This window comes from Pelmatolapia mariae, linkage group LG8 (assembly GCF_036321145.2).
Source record: "Pelmatolapia mariae isolate MD_Pm_ZW linkage group LG8, Pm_UMD_F_2, whole genome shotgun sequence".
NCBI lineage: Eukaryota > Metazoa > Chordata > Actinopteri > Cichliformes > Cichlidae > Pelmatolapia > Pelmatolapia mariae.
In genome coordinates, this window is record NC_086234.1 from 16,971,370 (window position 1) to 16,995,505 (window position 24,136).

At 50.0% G+C, this 24,136-nt stretch overlaps 2 protein-coding genes across 2 annotated transcripts in view; both read left to right on the top strand.

The window, feature by feature from the left end:
* Nucleotides 1-24,136, top strand: part of LOC134633524 (integrin alpha-M-like) — a 216,923-nt gene that overhangs the window by 68,977 nt on the left and 123,810 nt on the right. The gene's annotated exons all lie outside the window — the stretch shown is intronic.
* LOC134632611 (neurogenin-1-like) lies at nucleotides 17,869-18,456 on the top strand. The gene has a single exon (XM_063481308.1). It carries the CDS (start codon nucleotides 17,869-17,871, stop codon nucleotides 18,454-18,456), a length of 588 nt encoding a protein of 195 aa, XP_063337378.1.

The following is a 24,136-nucleotide window of genomic DNA, read 5'->3' on the forward strand; positions in this document are numbered from 1 at the left end:
GCTTGTGGCCTTCATCAGGTCTTCACGGAAGACAGGAATCCCAGACGGAACTATCCTGCTCGGTGGAGTTTACCTTTATATATCCAAACTCAAAGCTCAGGCTGCAGAGTTGGAGGTGCAGAGAATCCCTGTCATGATCACGTACTCTCACCTGAACCTACCCCGTACCGAGGAGACGAAGATGGTGTTCAACTTCAAAGACGAGAATAATGTCGTCATGTTGTGCTTGGAGGACATGCCAGACGCCATACCTCCTGCCAGCTACAAACACCTTTACACGGCGGATCTGAACCTGATGGATCATTTGCGTATAGCCAAGACAGTAAAGAACAGTACGCGACGTCACTGGACACCAACGAGGGGAACGCGATCATGTACGCTGACATGGATTTTGTGTTCAGGGCGAACAAGGTTCCTGTAGTGTATGCCAAGCACAGTATGTGTTCGTGGCATAAACTCTGCCATCTGTTCACACACTCCCACTTCGATTTAGACAGCCTGGATCCGCAACTGGCAAAAGTGATAGATGACCACGCCGGCGTTTTCCGTAAGGGTTCAGAGGCTATTATCTGGTACGTGTTACACGGAAAGGCCTACGAAACAGCAGAGCTCATCGCCGAGGCCCGGGGAAAAAGATGCAAACCCTGCATCTCCACGGGAGAAAACTTGATGTTGCTCGTAGCATATTCCACGATACCTCTTTTCCGGAAGACGGTGCTGGATGACAGTATAATTGTCGATCTGCACACAAACCCAGAGCGAAACTTACACATGACGAGTGACCCGTTCTACAGAGAGAATCACACCCTTGTATACCTTCAGCTGCGACCGTACATGGACCATTCCAATGACAGGACCTGGGTCTCAAACTGATGGTTGCGGTGGAAAAACGAGCCCAGCAGAATTCACCAAGATGGCCGATCCATTCACTGTGACTTTCAAGGTCATTATGTCTAACAGGTTTCTGTATAGACAGTTGATGACTGGTGGCGGAAGCAGTTGGTGTCTGGCTATGCTTCATTATGTGCACAAATACCCTCAGGACCACTGCGATAATGCTAAGGATCTTTATATCACCGCTAATACAATCGTAGACTTTCGTGATAAGTTATGCAAAGCTTCAGGTGATCCGCTTTATCCGAAATCATATGCAAATGCTGACAACGTGGAATTAGCCGAGGACGGATACGAACTGTGGTTCACCTATGAAATGGACCATTATTTCACAGTGAGGACCAAGGTCGAGCCTACAGCTAAGTGTCCTAGCGAGACCGCCCGTGTCTTGAGAGAAGGTGTTGTGGATATAGAACCTGTGTGGAAGATGATGAAAGAGATAACAGGCTGCATCTGCCTAGGTGCCCTGGAGGCCGCTCAAAAGGCCGCTGAGAGGGCCGATACAGAGGAGAGGTCCGATGCCGCTGAGATCTCAGACAATGGTGAGAGCACTGACAACACTGGGAGGGCCGACACGGCTGTGAGCGCCGACACAGCTGAGAGGGGCGACAACGGTGAGAGGACTGATAACTCAGAGAACGAGGACACCTCAGAGAGCGCAGACACCTCCGAGAATGCGGACACCTCCGAGAGCAAAGAAACCGCAGAGAGCGAGGATACCTCCGAGAACGACGACACCTCCGAGAGCGAAGACACCAGCGTATTGCACCTGAGAACACGAAAAGTCCTCGACGAAATCAACACGTTACACGACACTTTAACCCTGATTTCTCCAAGTGTAAAAACAATATGAGTGATACATATTGTTAGTACGCTTTTATTGTTGTCAATAAAACTCGTGATAAAAATGTCTTTCTTTGTGCATGTGTGGTGTTTTTTCCAAAAATACAATAAACTGTACAATCATTGGATGCAACGTTCGTTAATTTGTAGAGAATACATTCAGAGAAAGTGAAGAGTGTTTCAAATCGTGACAATAACCAACAGCTTAACAAGAAATGACCGTTCGCTTTTGACAGCACCACCTCTGGGTTCAAGTGTATGTGAGTTAGGACGAGCCGGTGCTTCCACAGGCACAAAAAGTAAGGTGCTCGCCACAAAACCATGTCGATGACTTTGGATATGCCTTATTCTGATGCTCGTAATGTCTTAACTGCATGTGTATGTACACGTGTATGGTTGTGAGGAAGAGGAGCTTCATTTAGTGACTTTGAATTTCAAGCAGCTACTATTTCAGGGAATAAAGCATCTGTGATCCAAGGCTTATTACGAAGGGCAGGCTTTCAAAGGCATGACCGACAATGATTGGTAAGGGATAGGGAAAAGTTGGTTGGATGAAGAAAGCCTATGTACTTCATGAAACACAACCAGATACTTAGAGGTTGTTCATTTTTCTTGTTTTGTTGTTTCTCTGCAGCTGAGAGAGATTGCTCTGAACTAGAGAAAACATCAGAGACGTCGAACAGAGGATCGGTCTGTGTTTTGGACTGACAACAGCTCCGCTTACTTGTTTTTTTTCTTGTACTCTAGCGATGAATGTGCAGAAGTAGACCTTTCCAAATGAAATTATGAGGCTGAGATTCTTTGCTTCTGAAATTTATTACAGGGTTCAAATAAAGGCTTACACTGCCACAATTACCACTGTATTTGTATTGTGTTGTGCTCAACATATTAGCTACATAGGCCACTTTCTGTAAGACGTTACAAACATAAGAATACATACTCTCAAAGCACGCAAACAAGTTATCAGGAAGGTATTCCTGTGTATATCCGTACACTTTCAAATAGTTTATTTGAAAGCAGGCGACATGTGGTTACATTTGTGGTTATAATCGTAAGAATACATATGGTTACATTTGTGGTTATACTCCTAAGAATACATATGGTCACGCAAGCAAACAAGGTTAAGAATGCATATTCTTCAGAATCACCAGTGCTGTACAACACTACGCATAGATTCTTTGATACATGAAAACTATTCCATGCGTTGAAAGCGATTACGCTTAAAGGGTGTGTTGTGCTCAACATATCAGCTACATAGGCCACTTTCTGTAAGATGTTACAAACATTCGTGGTTATAATCATAAGGATCCATACTCTCACACTCACGCAAACAAGGTATCAGGAAAGTATCGCTGCGTATATTCGTACACTTTCAGATAGTTGATTGGAAAGCAGGCGACATGTGGTTACATTTGGGGCCAGCCATTAGTGACATGCGCAATAGGGTAGTGCGTTTTTAAAATGCCCCCTTGTGGCTGTATTTTTTATTACAATATCAACAAACTCCGTGTTTCAGGCACTCGGTGCTGTACAGCGCCTCCTGTGGACGAACGTGATAGAGCCTGCACGAAACTAGGAGAAAAATTTAAATGGGCGTGGTATCCGCGGAGGGAAATGATGATGCACGGGGGGGCATACCATTAGGGACATGCGCAACAGGGGAGTGCGTTTTTAAAACGCCCCCCTGTGGCTGAATTTTTTTTTACAATATCAACAAACTGTCCGTGTTTCAGGCGCTCGATCCCTTAACCCTTGTGCGGCCTGGTCCAAAAAAAAAAAACAAAAGGGAGGGGGGGGTCACGCAGACCCCGGCAGCGCAGACCCAGGTCTCGTCGCGAAACAGGGCCCCGGCTCGGGGTGGGGGCGGATGGGGGTCAGGTGGACCCCCAGCTATAGCGGGTCTTGTCACAGCGTCGGACAAAGGCACCTAATCGGCTGTAACCCTCCATCGATCGGGTAAGTTACGATGGCAAACCTTGGGGTCTGGAGGGACCCCCAAGCGCCAAAGCAACAACTCTCAACTTCACATCATCATCTTCATCATCATCATCATCGTCTCCTTCTCGAGAGTGTTCGCGTAAACCTGCCTCAGTGAGGACCTCGGGCGCTCTGTGTTCCGTGGGTACTCTGTGACCCCTTAGTAATGGTGATGGGGTATTTCGCAACCCCAATGCACATTCGTAAGTTACAATGACAAACACTGGGGTCTGGAGGGACCCCGAACTGCCGGAGGAAACAACTCTCAACTTCCCATCATCATCATCATCATCATCATGATCATCTCCTTCTTGGCAGTGGTCGCGTAAACCGCCCTAGGTGAGGACCTGGGACTCTCCCTGCCTCCTAGTCCTCCTACCTCCTTCCTCTTGGTTCTCCTGCGCCTCGCTGTGGGATGCTTAGCTTTGCAGAGGGCAGTGTTCGCATAAACCAGCCTAAGTAAGGACCTCGGACGCCTCCGGCATCCCAGTCCTCCTACCTCCTGCTCCTCGGTTCTCCTGCTCTTCGCAGGGTAGGGCTTAGCCTTACGGGCCCCGGGTTATGCGTAAACCGGCCTAAGTGAGGACCTCGGACTTTCCATGCCTGCTGGTCCTCCTTCCTCCTTCTGCTCCATTCTCCTGCTCCTCGAAGGCGAGCACCTTGCCAGATGGGCCCCGGTTTACACATAAACCGGCCTAAGTGAGGACTGGGGTAGCTCTCTACTCTTTGGGCACTCTGTGACCCCTTAGTAATGGCGATGGGGTATTTCGCAACCCCAATGCGCGTTCGTAAGTTACGATGGGAAATACTGGGGTCTGGAGGGACCCCCAAGCGCCACGGCAACAACTGTCAACTTCATATCATCATCTTCATCATCATCATCATCATCATCGTCTCCTTCTCGGCAGCGTTCGCGTAAACCAGCCTAAGTGGGGACCTCGGACTCTCCCTGCCTGCTAGTCCTCCTACCTCCTTCTGCTCCGTTCTGCTGCTCCTCGAAGGCAAGCACCTTGTCGGATGGGCCCCGGGTTATGCGTAAACCGGCCTAAGTGAGGACCTCGGACTCTCTCTGCCTCCCTCTGCTTTTTCCTCCTTCTGCTCCGTTCTTCTGCACCTCGCAGGCCAGCGCTTAGCCGGATGGGCCCCGAGTTACACGTAAACAGGCCTAAGTTGGGACCTCGGGCGCTCTGCGTTCCGTGGGTAATGTGTGACCCTTTAGGAATCGCGATGGGGTATTTCGCAACCCAAATGCACATTCGTAAGTTACAACTTCACATCATCATCATCATCATCATCGTCTCCTTCTCGGCAGTGTTCGTGTAAACGGACCTAAGTGAGGACCGGGGGTGCTTTCTACTCCGCGATTACTAAGGGGTCAAAGTGTTCCCATGATGGGGTATTTCACAACCCCAATGCACATTCGTAAGTTACGATGGCAAACCTTTGGGTCTGGCGGACCCACAAAACACCATGGCAACATCTCTCAACTTCACATCATCATCATCATCATCATCATCATCATCGTCGTCTCCTTCTCGAGAGTGTTCGCGTAAACCAGCCTAAGTGAGGACCTCGGACTCTCCTTGCCTCCCCGTCCTCCTTCCTCCTTCTGCTCTGTTCTCCTGCTCCTCACAGACGAGCGCTTAGCTGAATGGGCCCCGGGTTACGCGTAAACCGTTGTAAGTGAGGACCTCAGACTCTCTCTGACTCCCTGTCCTCTTTCCTCCTTCTGCTCCGTTCTCCTGCGCCTCGCAGGTGAGCGTATAGCCAGATGGCCCCGAGTTACGCGTAAATAGGCCTAAGCGGGTACCTCAGGCGCTCTGTGTTCCATGGGTAATGTGTGACCCTTTAGGAATCGCAATGGGGTATTTCGCAACCCATATGCACATTCGTAAGTTACAATGGCAAACACTGGGGTCTGGAGGGACCCCGAACGGCCGGAGGAAACAACTCTCAACTTCACATCATCATCATCATCATCATCATCATCATCGTCTCCTTCTCGGCAGTTTTCGTGTAAACGGGCCTAAGTGAGGACCGGGGGTGCTTTCTACTCCGCGATTACTAAGTGGTCAAAGTGTACCCACCATGGGGTATTTCACAACCCCAATGCATATTCGTAAGTTACGATGGCAAACACTGGGGTCTGGAGGGACCCCGAACGGCCGGAGTAAACAACTCTCAACTTCACATCATCATCATCATCATCATCGTCTCCTTCTCGGCAGTGTTCGTGTAAACGGGCCTAAGTGAGGACCGGGGGGTGCTTTCTACTCCGCGATTACTAAGTGGTCAAAGTGTACCCACCATGGGGTATTTCGCAACCTCAATGCACATTCGTAAGTTACGATGGCAAACACTGCGGTCTGGAGGGACCCCGAACGGCCGGAGGAAACAACTCTCAACTTCACATCATCATCATCATCATCATCTTCTCCTTCTCGGTTGTGTTCGCGTAAACCGACCTAAGCAAGGACCTCGGACTCCCCCTGCCTCAGCATCCTCCTTTCTCCTTCTCCTCGGTTCTCCTGCGACTCGCTGTCCGACGCTTAGCTTTGCAGAGGGCAGTGTTCGCGTAAACCGGCTTCCATGAGGACCTCGGACTCCCCCTGTATCCTTATCCTCCTACCTCCTGCTGCTCTGTTCTCCTGCTCCTCGAAGGCGAGCACTTAGCTGGATGGGCCCCGGGTTACGCGTAAACCGGCCTAAGCGGGGAACTTGACCTCTCCCTGCCTCCTGGTCCTCCTACCTCCTTCTGTTCCGTTCTCCTGCTCCTCGCAGGCAAGCGCCTAGCTGGTGGGCCCCGGGTTATGCGTAAACCGGCCTTAGCGAGGACTGGGGGTGCTTTGAACACCATGGGTACACTGTGACCCCTTTTTAATCGCGATAGGGTATTTCGCAACCCCCAATGCACATTAGTAAGTTACGATGGCAAACACTGGGGTCTGGAGGGACCGCGAACCGCCGGAGGAAACAACTCTCAACTTCAGATCATCATCATCATCATCATCATCATCATCATCATCATCATCATCATCATCATCGTCTCGTTTTCGACAGTGTTCGCGTAAACGGATCTCAGTGAGGACCTCGGACTCTCCCTGCCTCAGCGTCCTCCTTCCTCCTTCTGCTCCGTTCTCCTGCTCCTCACGGGCGAGCGCTTAGCATGATGGGCCTCGGGTTACGCGTAAACCGGCCTTCGAGAGCAGCAGGGATGTTCTCTACTCCACGTTTACTATGGGGTCAAAGCGTACCCACGATGGGGTATTTCGCAACCCCAATACACATTCGTAAGTTACGATGGCAAACACTGGGGTCTGGAGGGACCCCGAACCGCCGGAGGAAACAACTCTCAACTTCACATCATCATCATCATCATCGTCTCGTTTTCGACAGTGTTCGCGTAAACGGATCTCAGTGAGGACCTCGGACTCTGCCTGCCTCCAAGTCCTCCTTCCTCCTGCTGCTCCGTTCTCCTGCTCCTCGCAGGCGAGCGCCTAGCCGGATGGGTTCAAGGTTACACGAAAACGGCCCTAAGTGAGGACCTCGGACTCTTCCTTCCTCCACGTCCTCATTCCTCCTTCTGTTCCGTTCTCCTTCTCGTCACATGGGAGCGTTTAGCCGGATGGGCCTCGGGTTACGCGTAAACCGGCCTTCGAGAGGAGCAGGGATGTTCTCTACTCCACGATTACTATGGGGTCAAAGCGTACCCACGATGGGGTATTTCGCAACCCCAATACACATTCGTAAGTTACGATTGCAAACACTGGGGTCTGGAGGGACCCCGAACCGCCGCAGGAAACAACTCTCAACTTCACATCATCATCATCATAATCATGATCATCATCATCATCATCATCATCATCGTCTCGTTTTCGACAGTGTTCGCGTAAACGGATCTCCGTGAGGACCTCGGACTCTCCCTGCCTCAGCGTCCTCCTTCCTCCTTCTGCTCCGTTCTCCTCCTCCTCGCAGGCGAGCGCCTAGCCGGATGCGTTCAAGGTTACACGAAAACGGCCCTAAATGAGGACCTCGGACTCTCCCTGCCTCCATGTCCTCATTCCTCCTTCTGTTCCGTTCTCCTTCTCGTCACAGGGGAGCGTTTAGCCGGATGGGCCTCGGGTTACGCGTAAACCGGCCTTCGAGAGGAGCAGGGATGTTCTCTACTCCACGATTACTATTGGGTCAAAGCGTACCCACGATGGGGTATTTTGCAACCCCAATACACATTCGTAAGTTACGATTGCAAACACTGAGGTCTGGAGGGACCCCGAACCGTCATTCGTAAGTTACGATGGCAAACACTGGCGTCCGGAGGGACCACGAACCGCCGTGGGAAACAACTCTCAACTTCACATCATCATCATCATCATCGTCATTATCGTCGTCTCCTTCTCGGCAGTGTTCGCGTAAATGGGCCTAAGTGAGGACCTCGGACTCTCCCTGCCTCCACGTCCTCATTCCTCCTTCCTTCTCCGTTCTCCTGCTCGTCACAGGGGAGCGTTTAGCCGGATGGGTCTCGGGTTACGCGTAAACCGGCCTTCGAGAGGAGCAGGGATGTTCTCTACTCCACGATTACTATGGGGTCAAAGCGTACCCACGATGGGGTATTTTGCAACCCCAATACACATTCGTAAGTTACGATTGCAAACACTGGGGTCTGGAGGGACCCCGAACCGTCATTCGTAAGTTACGATGGCAAACACTGGGGTCCGGAGGGACCACGAACCGCCGTGGGAAACAACTCTCAACTTCACATCATCATCATCATCATCGTCATTATCGTCGTCTCCTTCTCGGCAGTGTTCGCGTAAACGGGCCTAAGTGAGGACCTTGGACTCTCCCTGCCTCCTAGTCCTGCGACCTCCTTCTGTTCCGTTCTCCTGCTCCTCACAGGGGAGCGTTTAGGCGGATGGGCCTCGGGTTACGCGTAAACCGGCCTTCGAGAGGAGCAGGGATGTTCTCTACTCCACGATTACTATGGGGTCAAAGCGTACCCACGATGGGGTATTTTGCAACCCCAATACACATTCGTAAGTTACGATTGCAAACACTGGGGTCCGGAGGGACCCCGAACCGCCGGAGGAAACAACTCTCAACTTTACATCATCATTATCATCATCATCATCATCATCATCATCATCATCGTCGTCTCTTTCTTGGCAGTGTTCGCGTAAACGTCCCTAAGTGAGGACTTCGGACTGCAAACACTGGGGTCTGGAGGGACCCCGAACCGCCATTCGTAAGTTACGATGGCAAACACTGGGGTATGGAGGGACCCCAAACCGCCGGAGGAAACAACTCTCAACTTCACATCATCATCATCGTCTCCTTCTCGGCAGTGTTCGCGTAAACGCGCCTAAGTGAGGACCTCGAACTCTCCCTGCTTCCAAGTCCTCATTCCTCCTTCTGTTCCGTTCTCCTGCTCCTCACAGGCGAGCGCTTAGCCGGATGGGCCTCGGGTTACGCGTAAACCAGCCTTCGAGAGGAGCAGGGATGTTCTCTACTCCACGATTACTATGGGGTCAAAGCGTACCCACGATGGGGTATTTCGCAACCCCAATACACATTCGTAAGTTACGATGGCAAACACTGGGGTCTGGAGGGACCCCGAACCGCCATTCGTAAGTTACGATGGCAAACACTGGGGTCCGGAGGGACCCCGAACCGCCAGAGGAAACAACTCTCAACTTCACATCATCATCATCATCATCGTGGTCTCCTTCTCGGCAGTGTTCGCGTAAACCAGCCTAAGTGAGGACCTCGGACTCTCTTTGCCTCCTAGTCCTGCGACCTCCTTCTGTTCCATTCTCCTGCTCCTCGCAGGTGAGCGCTTTGCCGGATGGGCCTTGGGTTACGCGTAAATGGGCCTGAGTGAGGACCTCGGGCTCTCCGTTGCTCCTCGTCTGCCTTGCTCCTTCTCCATCGTTCTCCTGCGCCTAGCTAGTGAAAGAGCAGCTGTTTGGTCTGCCTATTACGCGAACACCGCCCTCCGTTTGGACCTCGGGCTCTCCGTGCCTCCTTGTCCTCCTTGCTCCCTCTACATCCTTGTCCCGCTCCTCGCTAGAGTACGCTTAGGTTTGCAGAGGGTGGGTTTCGCGAACACCCTCTTCGGTGAAGACCTTGGGATCTCCGTTGCTCCCCGTCTTCCTTGCCCCTTCTACATTACTCTCAAGTGCCTCGCTAGTGAAAGAGCAGCTGTTTCGCCTGCCTATTACGCGAACACCATCCTCCGTTTGGACTTCAGACACTCCTTGCCTCCTCCTCATCCTTGCTCCCTCTACATCATTCAGATTCTCCTCGCTAGCGTACGCTTAGGTCTCCGGAGGGCCGGTTTCGCGAATACCCCCCTTTGGTGAGGACCTCGGGCTTTTCGTGTCTCCGTGTCCTCCTTGCTTTCTCTCCATCATTCTCAAGTGCCTCGCTAGTGAAAGCGCAGCTGTTTGGCCTGCCCATTACGCGAACACCGCCCTCTGTTTATGCTCCTCGCTAGCGTACGCTTATGTCTGCGGAGGGCCGGTTTCGCGAACACCCCCTTCGGTGAGGACCTCGGGATCTCCGTTGCTCCGCGTCCTCCTTGCTCCTTCTCCTTCGTTCTCATGCGCCTCGCTAGTGAAAGAGAAGCTGTTTGGCCTGCCTAGTACACGAACACCGCCCTCGCTTTATGCTCCTCGCGAGAGTAGGCTGAGGTCTGCGGAGGGCCTATTACGCGAACACCGCCCTCCAGTTGGACCTCGGGCTCTCTGTTGCTCCTCGTCCTCCTTGCTCCCTCTACATCCTTCTCAAGCGCCTCGCTAGTGAAAGCGCAGCTGTTTGGCCTGCCCATTACGCGAACACCACCCTCCGTTTATGCTTCTCGCGAGCGTACGCTTAGGTCTGCGGATGGCCGGTTTCACGAACACCGCCCTCTAGTTGGACCTCGGGCTCTCCGTTGTTCCTCGTCCTCCTTGCTCCTTCTCCTTCGTTCTCATGCACTTCGCTAGTGAAAGAGAAGCTGTTTGGCCTTCCTATTACGCGAACACCGCCCTCCGTTTATGCTTCTCGCGAGCGTACGCTTAGGTCTGCGGATGGCCGGTTTCACGAACACCGCCCTCTAGTTGGACCTCGGGCTCTCCGTTGTTCCTCGTCCTCCTTGCTCCTTCTCCTTCGTTCTCATGCACTTCGCTAGTGAAAGAGAAGCTGTTTGGCCTTCCTATTACGCGAACACCGCCCTCCAGTTGGATCTCGGGCTCTCCGTTGCTCCTCGTCCTCCTCGCTCCCTCTACATCGTTCTCAAGCGCCTCGCTAGTAAAAGAGAAGCTGTTTGGCCTTCCTATTACGCGAACACCGCCCTCCGTTTATGCTCCTCGCTAGCGTACGCTTATGTCTGCGGAGGGCCGGTTTCGCGAACACCGCCTTCGGTGAGGACCTCTGGATCTCCTTTGCTCCTCGTCCTCCCTGCTCCCTCTCCTTTGTTCTCATGCCCCTCGCTAGTGAAAGAGAAGCTGTTTGGCCTGCCTATTACGCGAACACTGCCCTCCAGTTGGACCTCGGGCTCTCCATGCCTCCTCGTCCTCCTCGCTCCCTCTCCATCATTCTCAAGTGCCTCGCTAGTAAAAGCGCAGCTGTTTGGCCTGCCCATTACGCGAACACCGCCCTCCGTTTATGCTCCTCGCTAGCGTACGCTTATGTCTGCGGAGGGCCGGTTTCGCGAACACCCCCTTCGGTGAGGACCTCGGGATCTCCGTTGCTCCTCGTCCTCCTTGCTCCTTCTCCTTCGTTCTCATGCGCCTCGCTAGTGAAAGAGAAGCTGTTTGGCCTTCCTATTACGCGAACACTGCCCTCCAGTTGGACCTCGGGCTCTCCGTTGCTCCTCGTCCTCCTTGCTCCCTCTACATCGTTCTCAAGTGCCTCGCTAGTGAAAGCGAAGCTGTTTTGCCTGCCTATTACGTGAACACCGCCCTCCAGTTGGACCTCGGGCTCTCCGTGTCTCCTCCTCCTCCTTGCTCCCTCTCATTGTTCTCAAGTGCCTCGCTAGTGAAAGAGCAGCTCTGTGGCCTGCCTACTACGCGAACACCGCCCTCCGTTTGGACTTCAGACACTCCTTGCCTCCTCCTCATCCTTGCTCCCTCTACATCGTTCTCAAGTGCCTCGGTAGCGTACGCTTAGGTCTGCGGAGGGCGGGTTACGCGAACACCACCGTCTTTGAGGAACCCAGTACCTCCTACACACACACACACACACACACACACACACACACACACACACACACACACACACAGGAGGCAGTGAGGAGGAGAAGGAGGTTGTTGCTACGCCTGCGTCGCGAAACCAGGGCTCATTGTGTGCGCGCCCGGAGTAGCTACGGGGAAACACGTGGGACAACCGACCAGTTTGGGGTCATGGTTTATTCAACGCGTATTTTCAGTGTGGTTTAACTTGGTAATCTGATCTGAAAGACTTTCCCTGAATGTGCCTTAATTTCACCTCTTTTTCCTTTCTCCTTTTCTTAGCTTACTGAAAATGTTGGCGACCAAAGGCGACCAAAGACCAAGTTGGCGATCAGGGACGTGTGCTGCTTGTGCTACTCGCGTTACGTGGGCAAACTGCTGGCTGTCATCATCGATACAAAGGTAAAGTGCAATCCCAGGGTTGTGTGCTGCTTGTGGTACTTGCTTTATGTAGACAAACTGCTTGCTGTCAACATCGATACAAAGATAACAAAAGAATAGCCTAGTGTAACGTAGTGTTTCATGTTTTGTTTTGTTTTTTTCTAGAATGATTCAAATGTAACCATCGTTTCCCCAACCCCGCAGGCTCTGCGACCCGTGAAGAACTGAGACTCCTTCTGGTCAGTAAAACAGGCTCGAGAAAGAGTGCGTCCGGAAACACCATCCTGGGGGATGCGTATGCTTTCAAAGAGGACGTTTCGCCCGAGTCTCTCACCGACAGCTGTCTCAGAAAAGAGGCAGAGGGCGACAAACTGGTGGGAGAGGATGTGGTGAAAATTGGCCAGCTGCGGCTGGTCACAGAGTGTTACAAAGGAGATTACTGAGATTCGTTTGTAACAAAAGGCTGATTCTTTCAATGCACGCATCCTACGGTGAGATTTATATCATGTATTCACAGCCACCAGAGGCGCTGTACAGCACCGAGCGCCTGAAACACGGACAGTTTGTTGATATTTTTTTGATCTAAACCTTCTTTTTTTTTCATGTAAACCTGTTCTTGACATATCTACTGAGATTCGTTTGTCTTGAAAGGCTGATTCAACCCCGTTGTTGACTTTTATTTTGCCTTCCAGATTGCCTCAGTTGTATCGTGAGTGTAATTTCAAATAAAATAAAATAAAACTCAGAAGCATCTGTGTGTTGTATTCTTCTTCTTCTTCTTCTTCTCATTATTATTATTATTATTATTATTATTATTATTATTATTATTATTGTGATTATGCTTCATTTTCATGTACTGGGGTATCAATGACCCCCATGGTGCCACAGCAGCTTCTGTGCGTGGTCCCCAAGTGCTACGTTTTCTTTCCCGATCCCCTGACGAACCCATTAGAATCGCTCTGGGGCACTCTTCGACCCCAAATGATCATTCTGGTTTTTTTTAACATTTTCATTCACCGGTCTCTACTGAGGTTGGGGTACTCTGGGACCCCCGGGGTCTGGGGCTGCCCCGAAGGGAAGCATGAGGGTTAACATTTTCATTCACCGGTCTCTACTGAGGGTGGGGTACTCTGAGACCCCCGGGGTCTGGGGCTGCCCCGAAGGGGAGCATGAGGGTTAACAGCGGCCTCCCATGGACGAACGCCATAGAGCCTGCCCGAAACTAGGCGAAAAATTGAAACGGGAGTGGCATCCGGGGAGGGAAACGTGGGTGTACGGGGCGCGGGAGCCAACCCTGATGCACGGCCTGTGAAATACGACCCAGTGGAGAAGGCGACGTGAGAGGATAGCGCTTGTATTACGCGAAACTCCCTGGCTTGTGGAGAACAGATGTGTGATAAGCATGAACACAGGCTCATGAACACAGGCTCATGAACACAAGCTCATGAACACAGGCGCAGGTCTCATGGAGAGGGTCTGAAATTGAGTCTCATGCGCTGAATAAAAAAAAAATAACAAATTAGGCAAGGTGAAATTGTAGGCCGGGAGTGATATTGGGTTGGTTCTTTTTTTTTTGGGGGGGGGGGGGGGGGGGGGGGGGTTGTGCAAAACACACACGGAACAGAGTGTGGTGGAGGCTGGGACACGGACAGAGCACAGCTTTCGTGTAGCTTGCGTGTCGCTTCACCGTATTGTCTGTTACCACACGCGGGAGCCAACCCTGATGCACGGCCTGTGAAATACGACCCAGTGGAGAAGGCGACGTGAGAGGATAGCGCTTGTATTACGCGAAACTCCCTGGCTTGTGGAGAACAGATGTGTGATAAGCATGAACACAGGCTCATGAACACAGGCTCATGAACACAAGCTCATGAACACAGGCGCAGGTCTCATGGAGAGGGTCTGAAATTGAGTCTCATGCGCTGAATAAAAAAAAAATAACAAATTAGGCAAGGTGAAATTGTAGGCCGGGAGTGATATTGGGTTGGTTCTTTTTTTTTTTGGGGGGGGGGGGGGTTGTGCAAAACACACACGGAACAGAGTGTGGTGGAGGCTGGGACACGGACAGAGCACAGCTTTCGTGTAGCTTGCGTGTCGCTTCACCGTATTGTCTGTTACCACACGCGGGAGCCAACCCTGATGCACGGCCTGTGAAATACGACCCAGTGGAGAAGGCGACGTGAGAGGATAGCGCTTGTATTACGCGAAACTCCCTGGCTTGTGGAGAACAGATGTGTGATAAGCATGAACACAGGCTCATGAACACAGGCTCATGAACACAAGCTCATGAACACAGGCGCAGGTCTCATGGAGAGGGTCTGAAATTGAGTCTCATGCGCTGAATAAAAAAAAAAAAACAAATTAGGCAAGGTGAAATTGTAGGCCGGGAGTGATATTGGGTTGCTTCTTTTTTTTTTTGGGGGGGGGGGGGGGTTGTGCAAAACACACACGGAACAGAGTGTGGTGGAGGCTGGGACACGGACGGACAGAGCACAGCTTTCGTGTAGCTTGCGTGTCGCTTCACCGTATTGTCTGTTACCACACGCGGGAGCCAACCCTGATGCACGGCCTGTGAAATACGACCCAGTGGAGAAGGCGACGTGAGAAGATAGCGCTTGTATTACGCGAAACTCCCTGGCTTGTGGAGGACAGATGTGTGATAAGCATGAACACAGGCTCATGAACACAGGCTCATGAACACAGGCTCATGAACACAAGCTCATGAACACAGGCGCAGGTCTCATGGAGAGGGTCTGAAATTGAGTCTCATGCGCTGAATAAAAAAAAAATAACAAAAACAAATTAAGCAAGGTGAAATTGTATGCAATCTTTATATATGCAGGGCAGTGAAATATTACAAAGTACAATGCTGACTAGTACAACAAGTAACATTAGGCCAGGATTGATATTGGGTTGGTTTTTTTTGGGGGGGGGGGGGGTGTTGTGCAAAACACACACGGAACAGAGTGTGGTGGAGGCTGGGACACGGACAGAGCACAGCTTTCGCGTAGCTTGCGTGTCGCTTCACCGTATTGTCTGTTACCACACGCGGGAGCCAAACCTGATGCTCGGCTTGTGAAATGCGATCCAGGGGTACTCGGGGACCCCCGGGGTCCGGAGCTGCCCCGAAGGGGAGCACGAGGGTTAAGTTTAATTATTTACTTTCTTCCGTCACTATCTCTTAATCCTTCTTAACTCCATTTTTTCCTTTTTCCTTCCTCAGATCTTTCTTTCAGCACTGAAGGTTCAACCTTCTTTCCTTTCTTTTCTTCCTACTTTGCAGAATTTTAAATTTCATTAAAATCATGCACCAAACTAAGCAACATGACAAATTCTGCAGAGAAAGCGATTTGTTGCACAAATTAAACTCCTTTTTCTTACTATTTCTTTTTGACTTGACAATATTTCATCTTCTCTCTTTTTCTCTGTTTTTTCTTTCCTTCATAAAAAAACTTCCCTGAGTATTCTGCAGACGTAAAACTAACCTCTGGAAGATTTATTTTTCTGTTGCAGTCAGTTGTTTGTTTTTGAATTTCATCTCTTATTCGTCTTCATGGGTTTCTCCTCATCTTACCTTTCTTTATTTCTTCTCTACTTTCCACTCCCTTTCTTTCCTTCTTTAACTCTTTCTTTCTGCATTCAACAAAATCTTCCCCAAGAGTTCATCTTTCTTTCCTTTAAAGGCTCCTTTCTTTTCTTTCTCCTTAAAGAGTTTCCAACCTTAAAGCAAACATGAGGTCTGTAAAATTCTGCAGACATGTCCCCTCAGAAACATTTGTTTTTAAACTTCAGTAAAATGCAGAAAACTGGATTTCTTCTTGTATTAAGCGTGCTTTATCCTCTTTGGGTGAAATAGGATTTGCTGGCTCGTTGTTGGGGCCTCACGGAGGCTTGTGCCGGCCCTGCAGCCGGGGCAGAGATGATTTGTGTGCAGGTCTCTGCTTCTCCTCCGCTGGACTGCATACTGAATAAATGGAATAATTAATGGAAAATTGTATGCCTGTCTCATAAAGATGTCTTTAAAAAACACTTAAAGAAAATTGGTCTGTGTGCGCTCACGCTGGATGGGTTTACTGCTGCCTGAAGGGATGAAAAGACGGACAAAAAAGCCAGACTTCATAAGGTGAAACAGTTCAGCCGAAGCCCGACGTGTCAGATAAAAATGACCCAAAGATCGAGGTCATTTTTAACGCTTGTGTTCAGATGCTGGGGTTGTGGTTTACATTCTATTTATCTCTTACAGAAGCGTTCTAGCAGCTCTCTTAGTGATGTCTGCCGGTGAACTCTGGAGCACCTCAGGGCGCTGTTGTAGCTCCCGTTTTATTTTACATGCTGCCATTCAGAGTTTTAGAAACACCGAGGTCAGAAGTGCAAATGCTCCCCTAGCAGAGCCCCCCATCAACCAAACTCTATGTATTTTTTTAAAGTGTTTAAGAAGAGAGATGATTTGATTGTATTCTGTGGAGTGTGATGCTAATGTAGTGTCTCTGTGTCATGCTCTGAGGCCGTGTTTGTAATTCTGGTGGAGACTGTAATAATTTTTGTTCACATACTTGGTTATTTTTTAGTTTTTTGGACACAAGGGTATATAATGATCTCTGGTGAAATTAAACAAACATGAGATACACTTTTTGTCTATGCAGAAATCAGGTTTGATTTTTCACATTTTCCCAGTAAAGATAAAAATATATTCTGCGACGGGAAAGAAACTTTAGTTGTTAATCTTATGTTTAAAAGCTGTTGGTGGTCAGACTTTTATTGTGAAAGGCTTCATAGTTGCACGTCTGTCGGATTTAAAGGTGAACAGTAGATTTTTTGTATGGCTGCTGAGGTGCACAGAATGAGCAGGTGCAAGTTAAACTTTGAGACGTTTCTCTTCACGTTAAGGAAAAAGCCGAACAGTGACGAAGACTTCCGGGTAGAAAGGACTAGTTTTCTTTGTTAGGATGAAGCTCCTTTCTCCTTCTGCTGCTGCTCCTCTTTCTGTTTGTGGAGCAGTGAGCAGAGGATGGATGGATGGATTCTCCGAAGCGTGTCTCAGCCCGGCGGGGTGGAGGAGGTGGAGGTCTCTCTGCCTCTGCTTTCTTCTTCCACCTTTTTTCATGTTTTTGGTTTAAACTCTCGTAGTGGGTTTGGTCCTTTCTGTCTCACGGGGGGGCATTGCGTGTAGTTCGCGTGGCCGGCCGCGCGCTCTGATTGGCTGGCCGTGATTACCGGCACGCTTCTCTGCGCGGGGCGGACAAACACCGCGGGCGTCATTATGTTAATGAGCTTCTCCCGCGGCACGGGGCAGACCTGCCGCAGCATTCATCCCCTCATCCTGCGCGCTAATGCCAGGCCGGGGGGGGGTCACAGGGGGGCGCGGGGGCAGGGGGCCGGTCATTGTCCCAAGCACGCTATATAAGCGGGCTGAGGCCGGTCGTGTGCCAGGCTCACCGGCTCGCACGAGCTGATCCAGAGCAGAAAACACGCAGAGACACGCGCGCCGCTCCGAACTGCCACAGACTTCTGGTGAATTCCTCTTGTGTGGATCCCTCACGCCTCCTCTCCTCTCCCCGCAGTCATGGACTCGCTCTACTCCGACATCGACAGCAACAGCTGCAACTTCTTCCCGCACAGCAAAGACGAGGAGTCCCGCGGCCCACGCTGCGCGTCCCCGCAGCCTGAGCAGCAGCAGAAGAAGCAGCGGCGTCGCGGTCGCGCGCACAGCGACGCGAAGGTGCAGGTGGTGAAGAAGAACCGGCGCCTGAAAGCCAACGACCGCGAGCGTAACCGCATGCACAACCTGAACGACGCGCTGGACGCGCTGCGCGGCGTGCTGCCCGCATTCCCGGATGAGACGAAGCTGACGAAAATCGAGACTCTGCGGTTCGCGCACAACTACATCTGGGCGCTGTCCGAGACCATCCGCATCGCGGACCTGCAGGCGGGTAAGGTCGGAGAGCCGCCCGTGCTGCTCAGCCCGTGCCTAGCCGAGGCCCCTAGCCCGGGCAGCGATGCCTGCTCCTGGAGCTCCAGCGGCTCCTCGTCCTCCTCCTCCCTGGCCTACTGCGCATCCAGCCCGGGCAGCCCCGCCGCCCCCAAGGACTACAGCTACCTGCGGCAGGACGCGCTGTACGGCTTCCGCAGCTTCGTGCCGGGCATCTACTGATCCATGAGCCTGGAGGTCCCGCTGGAATAAGACTGAGAGCCGCTATTTGCCTTACTCACACCTCCTTCTCCTCATCACCATCATCATCGTCGTGCTTCTACGGATGGACTGGAAATGAGAGGAACTGAATTTGATCTGTTTTTTATTATTAGTTTTGGGTTTTGTAAATTTCTCCAAAAACCTTTGCACTTTCCCCTCTCCCCTCTCTCTCCCCCACAGTCTGCAGGTTACAGTCAGTCTCAGTTTTTCTGTTTCCGTGTCGGAGGTGAAAAGTCAATTTTACAATTAGTAAAGTGATTCTGCAGAAAAGAGAGCGTGGAAATCGAGTTTCAACGCTCCCACAATAGACTGAAAGGAGCTGCCCGCATTCATTATGTATTCCACACACACACACACCCTCTCTCTGCATGACTACTACCTACTTGTGAATAAACCATGTATGTTATGAGCAATGTGAGTGTAGTGTAACCACCAGTTGTGATATTGTAGGTTGACAACAATGAGACGATACACGCTGATGTGCATAAAGAAATGACTACTACCTACTTGTGAATAAACCATGTATGTTATGAACCACATGAGTGTAGTGTAACCTGTTGCATGTGAATAAATGATAACAATCAAACAAACCAGGTCTTTTGTCTTGTTTTATTATCTCACATCATTGTGGCGTAGCTACACACAAAAAAACCCAGCAAATGTTAATATGACATGCAAGCTCTTTACTTTTCTTCGAGGTATTTGACAATCACATTATCATCGGTCGAGCGTACACGCTTCGCCTCGGGTTCCCCGTAATCCGAATGCATTGCGGTGGGTACTCTATTTGAACAAGGTTCTGATATTTGACTAACATCCATTCCTCTCACAAGAGACTCTGAATATTTTATCATGGCATTGCTCTGTGGACCAGGGCACGTTTTTCTTTTCCTAGACACAGCTGACATAGTGGACCAACTCACATATTCACATGAAAATCGTAAGAGTCTGTATCGGGGTCTGTGTCAGACTCCGAACACGCAGTCATGCGCGGGGGTGCCTCGGAAACTTCTGCTTCAGCGTCGTAGCTGCAGCCTGGTTGAGGTGAGATGGATGTAGAAATGTCGGCGCTCGGTTTGTGTCTTTCACGTCGAGTCTTCGGTGAATCGGAGCCTGAATCGGAATCATAAGAAGACAACTTTACGGGTTGAGCTTCTCTGTGGTGCTTAGTTATGGCCTTGCGGTATTTAGAATGGTTTCTCTTGCTACCGCTTTTCTTTGATGAAACGAAATCTGATTCATGCGAAGGATAGAGTCCTTGGTCCTTTCTCAGGCAGTCTTCATTCATGTCACCACAGTCATCGACATGTAAGCTGTGCAGGGTTCGAAGTCAGAGATGACTTACTCTTGGTTTTGCCTGGTTTCTTTCTGATGGTTTTCCTATCATACGAGTGGCTGCTCCCTTCCTCTCATATGCCTCCTCCTCCTCATCATCCTCCTCCTCCTTCTCCACCTCAGACATAACACGTTGGCGTCTTTTTCTGTTTCTAGCAAGAGGAACTTCTTCATCAGAGTCTGAGTCAGAGGATAATACAGGTTTATATTCACCAGAACCTACGGTGATCTGTTCATACACTTCACGTTTAGCTCTAGGTTTTTTCTGTCGTGTCCATGACGGTTCATCGTGGTCATCACGGTCGCTCGAGGCAATGCTGTAATCGTCGTAACTCCGATCGTCCTCAAAATCGTCTTGTAGATCGTATTCGTCTAACCTTTCTTCATCCTCAATGTCATATTTGCCCAACCTTTCGTCGTTATCGTAATCCAGAGTTTCTATCAAATCCTCACCCTGGTCGTCCTCATCATAGTCCTCCTCGGAGTCTTCCATTATGTTTGCGTCATAGCAGGCTTCCCCAGAAAACAAGTCCCGAGACACAATGAGGCAAGACCTTTGGCTCACTTCTTCGTTGTGGATTTGTCAAGCTCACTCTTGTAATAACTCTTACGAACTTTCCTGGTTGCGAGCTTAGCAGACTTCTTTGCCAGTTTCCATCTGAAAGAATATTCGATTTTACGTATCCAGTTTTCTGTAGATATAACATCCAAACGGTTGATTAACGCCAGGCTTAGTTTATCTTGTAAACCTAGATGCTTCAGCTGCTCCACCGTGGTAGGGTTGTGGGCAACCCACTGGTTGAGGACATCAACGTGTTTTGTGTGTAGCAAAGTTTTTTCCAGACCAAGCAAGTTACATACAGCCTCTCTCCTTACGTTCGCGGCATACAACCATGCTGTGCTCATCAAAAGGGTAGCGATGTTTCTCACCCAGGATATCAAAGGCGGGTTGTCCGGTACAATCACCGAAGCGCCCGAGGTTAGAGTGGTTTCAGGTGAAGATCTCGGTGTTGCAGACTCAGCTCCAGAGGCTTCATCTGATCCAGGCGAGGAGGAGGTTGACACATCGGCGGTCGATGGCATCGATTGTTGATAATTCTCGCCTTCACCCTTCTTCTCTTCGCAAGCTTTTACTTTCTTGTTGAGTTTGCCTATTTTGTTTTGGTAGACGCGGAGGTTATGGAAAAGCACTTTTGTTTCACTGTACTCTTTAGCTAGCCACTTGTCCTTTTCACTTTTAGAGTCTGCTCCTTTAACGCCTTGAGACTCTTGTTTGATCAGTTGTTGCCATTGTTTTAAGATCGCATTTATGTTACGGAAGGCAGAATGAGACTTGAACAACTCCCTCAGGTTCAATATCGCCGCCGTGTCTTCAGAGCTCTTCTTGTATGTTTTGTCTCCGTATCTCAGTTCTATGAACTTGTCCACGGAGACTACTAGGGACTCCCAGGCGCTCTTTATCTGGTCCTCCAACGAGCTGATGTTATTTTTGTGAACCTGAAGACGGAATGTTTTGTCGGTAGTGTAACGTTTGTGAGCCAGCATGTATTGCTTCACTTTATTCATAGGACAAAGTAACAGTTCCGCAACGGCGAACGCGTTTGGTATCCTGTCATCCATTAGCTTGATACCGAGATCCACTATTTCACACTTTATGGGATCTTCCAGTAAGCAGGCTACGTGTGCTGGGGTGTAGTTACACCAGTTGTTGGCAGCGGGACTTACGCGTTTCACGAACGCAGTAAGCACGGGGCTGATTATGTCCTGATGCAACTCGGGTCCACTCAAGAAAGTCTCCCTTTGTCCAAGCTCGTTCAAGGTTGTGTGACAACACCTTATAAGCTCTCCGCTGCCTTTCACGCAGGAGTGTTTTAGGGCTCTGCAAAAGCTTGCGGTGGTGGAGATATACAAGGTCCGTTTGTCAATTTGGATGTCTTTTAGCGACACTACGGGTACCATGTTGCCTCGCTTTTTTCCCAGAACCTTGCCGGTTCGTCTGAAGTACAACGTTTTAGTTACACCCGAGTCACATCTGAAGTTCGACAAATCGCACACTACCTCGGTGTCACCGAAGCAGTCGACGCTACCCTGACGTTTTACATTCTGCAGATTGGCAGATTCTGCATCGAGCACGCAGCACATGGGCCGGATGGGTTCCACGTGAGAGGCTGCGTTGTCAATGGCTTCGTCGCGGTTAGTCGAGTTTTCTGACTGCGAAGTACATAGCAACTGGGAGGGCTGAATCTGCTTAAAGACTGGGGTGAGAGCGTCCGGATGAGTGGGGACTTCTAGTGACATGTCCCAGAAATGGTACTTGTTGCCAGTTACATCCTTCAACAACTCTAAGCTTTCGGCACCTGGCACAACCAGCACTTGCTGCATGAAATAAGCAGCGGTTCCGCACATCAGGTTCACCGTGTACGTACCCAGCATGGATCTGGGTCTGTCGCAGAAGCATAGCTCTAGTTCCACATCGTTTTGTGACCACACAGTGACGACGGGGATAATTTTCCGGTTGTCCGCAGTCGCCTTTAACTCATTACTAGGTATGTAGAAAAGAGTGTAGTTTTTCAAAGCCAACAACAGTTGCTTCATACCGGCCCTGTCGTCGGTTGACATGCATTCCAATCCATTGGCTTCAATGTCCACGATATCCATTAGCGCGCTTAACAGCGCCCTGCAAGGCTTTTGTTTGAAACTGCCGATGTCTTCGATGACCATGTCCCTGATGATTTTCCGAGTTGTCTTGTGTTGAAACGCCTTGTGCTTCTCGGATAACATAGATGACTTCACACTCATAGTAAGAGCTACCTGGTGAAATAGACCGGTGGTGTCGTCGCACCTGAACGACTGGCTGTCATTTTGTGTAGTCCAGTACCAGGGAGGCTTGTCCGTCACTACGAATGTCATGTTCTCCATGATAAAGTTCGATGACGATGCGTGTTTCACCAAGACTTGTATCTCTGACGAAGGTCTTTTTGTCTTGAGCTCACTGCTTTTCAGCCAGCAGTTAACACCCGACTGAGCCTATTGTCCCAACCGACAGTCCCGACCGGCAGCGTTTTCCCGACAGGCAGTGTTTTTCCAACTGAGAGAACTTTCCCGACGGGCAGTCCGGACCGGCAGTGTTTTTCCCAGCCAAGAGCACTTTACCGAGTGGCTGCGTTTAAGACGACACTCATTTAGGAGATTGTGTGCATAAACACTGTGGTGCGGTCAATACGCATTACTCTTATTACACGATGGAGGTCAATTGGATTTCACTGTTAAAAGAATACGCTGACTCTAAAGGTTGTCAAGTGGTGTACACTGTAGAAACTACTGGTTTGACACGCAGGCCTATGCATGCTGTCACCGCGTACTTTGATAGTGACGTTGATCGTACAGCTGTAGGAATTGGTACAACGATTAAAAAAGCCAAACGGCAAGCCTCGAAAACGTTGTATGCCTTGTTACAACAAAAGACTTGTAATGTCCATACAACTGAGTGTCAGGAAAGCGAATGTGTACAAGATTCTGAGCGAAAAGAGGACAGCGATTCTGAGCAGAAAGAGGAGAACCGGTCTGAGAGAAAAAAGGACAACAAGTCTGAGAGAAAATAAGACATAGACCCTGAGAAAAAAGACGCCAAAGATTTCGTGAACAACATTGGACAACTGCAGGTATAGGAGTTGTATTTAATATTTACACACTAATACATACTTGTACAGAGGAATAATACAATCGTTCCAATTCAATAGGAAATCTGCCAGAAGAACAAATGGCCCTTACCAGTGTATGATGTAGAACGCATTGAAGAGACTTGTCTATTCAGGTGCCAGTGCCAGGTTACTATACCTCTGGACGAAATTCTAGACGACTGCGTCCGTACATACTTACACGGTAAAGCATGTAGTTGAAGGTAAACAACATCATGGAGAAACTGGCAGCTATCCAACGGGAGATGGAGAGACCAGTGTCGGAGTGCTAAAACAAATACAGCTCGAAATTCATGAGTTGTTGGAAAGAAATCGCCATCTTAATGCGGCTACCCCTCCAGCGCCAGCTGCGGGCTCAAGGCTGGAGCCGATCAAAACAATCCCAGATAACGAGTGTGTTTAGACTGTTCCTCCCTATTCCATGCAAGGCCACCTGAGTTGGCTGGAAGACTGTTTACTTAGCCTGGCAGGGCGAAGGACACTGTCTCAGCTTGACTCTGGACATACACACACACATACACATACACTGATATGCACACACTGACCCCCCCTCCCTTCCAAACGCCTTCGATGCTTGTGCCCTACCGGGGAAGATGGCGGTCGACTGG